Source organism: Phlebotomus papatasi, chromosome 1, assembly GCF_024763615.1.
Source record: "Phlebotomus papatasi isolate M1 chromosome 1, Ppap_2.1, whole genome shotgun sequence".
In the NCBI taxonomy this organism is placed as follows: domain Eukaryota; kingdom Metazoa; phylum Arthropoda; class Insecta; order Diptera; family Psychodidae; genus Phlebotomus; species Phlebotomus papatasi.
In genome coordinates, this window is record NC_077222.1 from 42128133 (window position 1) to 42135725 (window position 7593).

Here is a 7593-nt window from a genome sequence, read left to right on the forward strand (position 1 = left end):
CACGGAATATTTATCATATGCGCTAAAAATCAATTTCCGACGACGGACCGTCCCGTGCGTCCATCATATAACCACTTTTGGAGAGAGAACGGAGAGAGATATCAACAAGCGGTTTTCGGCAAAGGTTAAATATTGTGTGGACGACATCAGATGGTGATATCAAATCCATCTCTCCACCCCACTTCCACCATTTTGGAACACACCCAAATTTAGGTTTCTCAATAACTATGGCATCGATCGGACTCAAATTTAAGTATGTTATAGTTGGACCTAAGAGCTATCGACTAAAGAAACTTTAAGCTCCTCCCATCCCCCTGACTCGAGCTATAAGGGATCTAAAATAGAATTTTCAAATGGCATATTACCGATTCTAATTGTCAGAATTTTAAAAATTTTGATTTGGAAGATTTGGAAAGCTCTCGTAAAATGCTACAACTATTTTGACACCCAAACTTTGTCTGAATTAATCGAAGATCCGATTACTCAAAAAATAATTTTTCGAAAATTTTATGTGGAATATCTCGGAACTTCCATTTGCAATTTTGATGAAATTTTAGTATGTTGTAGCTGAGGTCGAGAGCTTTCTAGCAATGGAACGCACTTTGTCTTCGCTCTACCCTGACCCGAGCGATTTATGAAAATAACTTGACTAGACTCAATTTTCAGTGTTTATGAAGCGATTTTCGATGATACTTTAATCCTGCAACTCTATAAGCTTATCTGGGCTTATCACTGTTCATTTTCTATCTTAAATAATTTTAGTTCGAAACACCAGCGTAAAAAAAAGTTCATTAAACTCTACAGTAAGGGTAGAGTTGGGATACAGTGGTGCGGGATAGGGATAAATGTGACCTACCGTCACAAAGATCTAGTCAGAAATATTAACCTTTTAACGACGAGACAATTTTCGCTGACCGAAAATCAGTAATAAAAATGAAACCGATAAACAAAACCTGTGAAACGTCTTACAACCAATCTTCGATAAGCCAATAGAGTCTGATTTGTTGTATTTTTTGTCTCTATGGACGATAGGGACAAAAATAGCCCAAAAATTTAAGTATTTTGTTTGACGATATACCAATGACTACAATGAAAAATATGATGTTTGAATATTGGTTTTGCTTAAAAAAATTGGAAGTATAAAAAATAATTAAAATCTATTTTCAGTATGAGTATTTAAAAATACGTAATTTTTGAACTTAAAAATTTACTATTATAGAATATATCACGCATAAACATAAAATGCCATTTTTCTAAATTTTCTGATATGTGCAACTACATATAGAGTCTCTGGTGTTGGTTTTGAAAGCTTCACAAGTTCTAGAATATCATTTGTAAAATCCTTTAACTTATTTTTTTGGTAAAATATCAATCAATTTAAAATTGGAGGTAGTCATTTATGGATAGAGACGTTTAAAGAGAATCACCTAAATCCCCTAAGTCGAGAAAACCGCAAAGGCGATTTTGCCTTGAAGATCTAAAAACAAATTGAAATGAAAATTATAAAAATTTTCGTAAATCATTAGACTCAAGCCAAAAATTGCATACGAACCCTACATATGTAGGATCTCCATTCCTTTGTGTAATAGTTACGAGCACGAAAAGAAATCTTATATGACCAATATAAACCTATTTTGTTTTATAGCAACCATACCTTTTCTTCTTTTAATTTAATTAGGGTAGAAAAAGTATTCTTAAATTTTAAGTGAAAAGAAGTTGCATGTTTGAATTTTTTCAAAGATCCAAGTCCAAATTTATCCATGAATTGATGATCTTTCAAAATGAATCAGTTGACAAAATTTGTTTTTAAGAGCTTTTTAAATGATCTCTATTGTATTGATTAAAGCCTTTCTTTTTTTCTATTCAGATAGAGCGATAAAATCCTTATCATTCCTTCTTTGTGCTATTCCAGGGCGAATTAACTATTACATCAGATATGGAGGAATTGGAAAACGCCCTGTTTCTCGATCAGGTACCAGTAATATGGGCTGTTCGGGCTTATCCATCCCTTTTGGGTCTAACCTCGTGGTTTGTGGATCTTCTGCTGCGTCTCCGTGAATTGGAGACGTGGTCAACTGATTTCGTGGTGAGATAGCTCATATTGTCATTTCCAGAAGTTATCATGTGTTTCTAATGCTGCGCCGTAATAGTTGCCAGCATGTGTATGGCTTGCTGGTTTCTTCAATCCACAGAGTCTCCTAACGGCTATAATGCAGAGTACAGCACGTAAGAATGAATTGCCACTAGATAAAATGTGTTTAGTATGTGATGTTACAAAGAAGCAAAAGGAAGATTTCACGTAAGTACCAATTTTGGGGACATCAGTGCTCATTTTTCCCACGCTTTCCACCCGCAACCATCTGCATTAAAAATTTTTGGTTTTTGCTGTGGATGATTTTTGAGCGGATTAATTGGAGAATGGCAGGGAATTGAGTACACTCTTGATGTCCTTTTTCTCCTTATTTTTTTTTGGCCTTGTGCTTTTTGTGTCTTGTGGCGTGAATGTGTGCGTGTCAAATATCTATGAGTTTAACTTTAACAAAAAAAGTAAAACCTGTAGAACTGCACCACGAGAAGGTGCCTACGTCCATGGGATCTTCATGGAGGGTGCCAGATGGGATGTACAGCAAGGTATCATCATGGAATCACGCCTCAAGGAGCTGCATCCGTCCATGCCAGTGATTAATATCAGGGTGAGTGCGAGTTTTTTAGACATTAAGATATAACAAAATTTTAGAGCTTTACATTAAAAATATTTTTATTTTAAAAATTTCTTATTCAAACTGAATTGTCACAGTAAAGTTTTTTGACATATTTATAACTTCTTTTTAACTTGGAAGGAAAGAAGCGCTAGAGATTGTAATAATGTTCTTTCCATTGTACCTCTAGGTCCAAATTGACAACATTTCTCTCCTTTTCAATTTTGTTATGTTAGCTTGAGGCAAGATTTTGATATTCAGAACTCCAATCCAATATAAAGCTTTTACGCTCACATGGATCCGAGCATTATCCTTCTGAAATATGAAGTCTTGGCGCCGGTTTACTGGAATTAAAGGTAGCAGACTACCTCTGAGACCTTCAATCCCTTCAATATAATCCTGGCTTTTTGAATAATGCTCAAAACCATATGAGTGCAGAATCTTTAAATTGGATCCGAGCTCTGAATATCAAAATTTTGCCGTAGTCACCTGACCTCTTGAACTCCTGACTTCAATCCAATTGAAAATATTTGGGGGATTCTTGATTGCCATATTTACGCCAATATTCGCCAATATACTTACGTTTTGAAGTTAAAATCTGCAATTTTGGATGCCTGGAGCAAGTCTGAAGATAAGTTCATCGAAAATTTAATCGATATTATGCCTAATCGCATTACTTCAGAAAAACGCTGGAATCACTTTTCAGAGTGTTTCAGAGGGTTTCAAAAAATCATGAATATTTTAATTAATTAATTGACCAAATCTGGAGAAATTTTGGCTTTTTGACCTTCAATAATTCAAGATGGTAATTTTTCCGGTGAAAAGTGTCTAGACGAAATGCTCAATTGAACTAGTACCTCCAAAACATGTCTAAAAATAAACGAAATCGCCTGGGCCAATTTTGAGATAAGTCGGAAAAACCTCATTTTTGACCTATTTTAGGGGGATAGGGAACACAGGAAAGGAAAAAAGATATTGACTTCGAGATAATGCCATTTAAGTAGGAGTCACCGAAGACCGGAAATCGATATCTCGCACCGTTTGAATTTTATATGGGTCGAAACAGTATTTTTAAAATAGAGCTATTACCGTTACTTTCCCGATCCATCACTGATTGTTACTGATGCAGTCAGGTTCAGAATTTCAAGAACTTTCAAAAAAAAGTCCAAATTTAACCAAATCCGTTGAAAATTAGGCCCTCCAGGGTGGTTGAACTTTGACCTTGAATAATTCACGATGGCAATTTTTCCGGTGATAGGTGTGACAGGACGATATGTTCAGCTGGACTTCCTCCGAAACATTTCCAAAAATGAACGAAACACTAGGGCCAATTTTTTGCAAAGTCAAAAAGAAACATGTTTTTGGAGGGGATAAAAGGGGTGGGGTGTAGGGGTCATTTTGGTAAGTCAGTTCGATAGAGAATGTTGACTTGTGAGGGGGGTCACCGAAGACCAGAAGTCAATATGTCTTACCGTTTGGCAGCCAGGAAGGAAAGAAGTTGAAAGAAAAACTCGATTGTAGAAATTGCTCTCTCGTGGAGTTCGAGTAGTTAAAAAACGATATAAGAATTAAATTAAAAGAGGATTCAATTATAATTTTAGTGAAAATAAAAAATTTATCTGAGATCTTTCTAAAAGATCTAAGTCTAAAATTGACTCAGGCTGATCGTCGAAAACATTTAGCCCTTATAATTTTTTGACGATAAAGTATCACTTTAAAGAAGTTTGTGCAAAGAACCTCTATTTTTTGATCTTAAATTCTCATTGTATCACAGTCTGGTTGGACTGATTTTTTACCTCCAAATTTTAAGGGCTAAATATTCTCGAGGATTAGCCTGAGTCTGTTTTGAGGTACATCTCCTTCAATAAGGATGTATCAAAGCACGTTACTGAAAATGATCCATTTTTTTTAAGTATTCACTTTAGTGATATAAGCGATACACCGGATACACCAGAGTGATACTTAATTCGATTATTGCAACATTTAAGTGTATACTTCGAGAGAGAAAGGCATTTAGAAATAAGGATATCGAATATTGTTTAATTAAAGTTTAATCAAAGAACAAGATTATGTTAACTAAAATGACAATGAAAAACATTCAAGCCTAGTTGTTTGACAAAATTCTTAGTGTAATTGCTTTATTTGTGCAATCACTCACATACAAAGAGTTACTCTGAATTACTCCAGTATTCATGTGCAAAAAAAATCTTTGACCAGGCTATCACGCAGGATAAACAGGACTTGAGGAATATGTACGAGTGTCCAGTGTATAAGACGCGCACCAGAGGACCAACCTACGTGTGGACCTTCAATCTCAAGACAAAAGATAAACCCGCCAAATGGACTCTAGCTGGAGTTGCACTCCTTCTGCAAGTCTAAAGTCATACCAAGTGGGAAATATCTTGGTGGCGCCAAGTGGCGTCAAAGCTGTTATTAGATTTTAATTGCCGACAAGCACGCCTCAAAAGAGCTTTTCAACGTAAGTTCATTCAAAATAATTATCTATTGACAATATCTTACCACAATAACAAAAAAAAATACCAAAGAAAAACACTTGAATCACTCAGCAATGTTTGTGAATCTCATAAGAATCCATTGTGTTGTAGTGAGTTAAGCTGAATAAAAAAGAGATTCACGCTTTTGTGGATAAATTTGCACATAACATAATTGTTAATCAATTCTGTAAAATGTTATTTTTGTGATCAAATAGATGAGATAGAGCAAAAGATAAAAAAAAAGTGTCTGTGAGTTCAAGACAGGAGTTCAATTGATTTCCCAGTTTGAAGAAAAAAAAACAGTGGGGAATGTTTTATTCATTTTTCTTTAGCATTGTTTTTTTTTCGGTGTTTTGTATAATTTATTCTTGCAAGACCTTCGACATGAGTGTGGCGCCTCGTGCATCTTATGTGGATTTTTCATGATGAGGAGAGTCGCTCTTTGGTGATTTTTGACTTGAGTCTCTTGAGTTTTGAAGATGTTCTCGCTCGAATCGCATGAATCTGATGAATAATTCCATGTTAAGACTGCGCACATGCGAAACGGGGAAAATTTTCAACACAATTTGCAATTGCCGACTTGGGTGTTTGAATTTATCAAGTCTTGTGGTTAATCAGTCATCCTAAAATGCACATATCCAATGAGAAAATTCTCCAGTTGTCGAATCACATATACGAATTGATGAGACAACAAAAAAAATATCATAAAATCTGCAATGTTGCAAAAAATCTGATAAAGAAAAATGCAGCATCAGGAAAATGCAGAAATCAATTTAGGGATGAACTATCTAAAATTACACTTGAAATCTCTCAAGCGTTCTATAAAAATATTTTTTATAATGTTATGATTCTTGAATTATATATTGTAGTAATAATTATAGTATTGAACTTTTTGTGTGATCTCTAATCAAAAATTAATTCGAGTTATATCCTCTTGAAAAGTTATGATGTATTAGAACAGTTTCTTTTCATTTTATTGTTTAGAACAATAGTAAAAATAAAGGTTCACTAGGAATCCTACCATTCTAGCCCAAAAAGGATACTTTTCACCACAATATTTGTATGCTTCAAGTAAAGTATCCCGTATTGGAGGGGTACTTTGGAAGTCTCATTCATTAGATTTCTTCAAAAATAATGATTAACAAAAAATAATATACTCTACCAAGAGTAACTGTGTTATCACACTTGCACACTAAAATTTTAATATGATTCACATTAATTGTCGCTGGTGAGAGTCCAAATGTGTAATTTGTGTGTTTGAATCATTTTATATTCAAAATTTGATCTATTTGTTGATAAAAAGGTAGATTTGGCCCGCAAAATTTGATATAAATTGATTTATAGCATTAATGCGAAAAATTAATGCGATTTTCTCTTTAATTTTTTAACGTGAAAAATATTTATGCTTTAAGTAAATTTAAACTTATTTTTGCAGGCCAAGTCCATTTCTTTATCAATAAATAGAAAAACCCAAAATATTAAGTAACTCAAAGACATAAATAACATATTTGGACGCTCACAAGCGACAATTAATGTTAATCACATTAAAATTTTAATGTGCAAGTGTGATAACGCCTTAAGACTAGATGCCGCATACAAATAATTTAATCACATGGCTTAACTTTAAAAATTTCACAAGTGGTGAGAATCTTGGAGAAATTTAATTTAGGATAAAGTTATTAATTAATTAAATAAAAAGCAATTAAAGCAATCTCAAAATGATGTGGACTTTCTAGCAGTTTTGAAATTGAGGACCTTCGGAAACCTTCTGACATAAAGGAGGGATTAGCATAACCATCCAATGTGCAAGTATACATAGAAAACCCTTAACATTTGATTTTCTACATATTTCGTATGATATTTTGTCATTAATATCACAATGTCCAACTTTCCAAAAGTTTTTGTCCAACTTTCTAAAATTTTGTCCATCTTTTCAAAATGTGTTGTTCTTTTAATTTGATAGAATATTCCGATTAATTGGTTGAAATATCTATTAAAAACTGTTAAGATTCTGTTAGAATATTTGACAAGCAATCTCATGATGTAAAGAAAATGAAAAAAAAAAAATATTTATTCGGCTTAAAAATTCATTTGAAATTGAACTTTTTCTTAAGTGTCTCTTTTTCCACAATCCACCCTACCCACTAGTAGAAATAAAAGGGTCGAATTGATTCTTTTTCAGAAAAAATGGATAATATTTGAACCTTTGAAAAGTTCACTTATATATCTTAAAATTTTGTTTGCACATTTATCACGATAGATTACGTTTCATCGTAAACTTATTACTCATATCATGTTTCTCTCATCTGAACAAACACCAAAGATGACTTTTACATTTTTTTAAATCGTTTATTCCAGAGGTAAATAGGTGTCAAACCAGTGACCCTTTCAAAGGATCA

At 33.5% G+C, this 7593-nt stretch overlaps 1 protein-coding gene across 1 annotated transcript in view; it reads left to right on the top strand.

Annotated features, from left to right (window-relative positions):
* LOC129799775 (dynein beta chain, ciliary) overlaps window positions 1–7255 on the top strand; it is a 55659-nt gene extending 48404 nt beyond the window's left edge. The window contains exons 17-20 of the mRNA XM_055843984.1: window positions 1913–2086; window positions 2151–2299; window positions 2561–2693; window positions 4917–7255. Coding sequence (XP_055699959.1) covers window positions 1913–2086; window positions 2151–2299; window positions 2561–2693; window positions 4917–5078 — 618 coding nt within the window. The 3' untranslated portion in view covers window positions 5079–7255. The remainder of the gene's footprint in view (window positions 1–1912; window positions 2087–2150; window positions 2300–2560; window positions 2694–4916) is intronic.
* The last annotated feature ends 338 nt before the right edge of the window (window positions 7256–7593 follow it).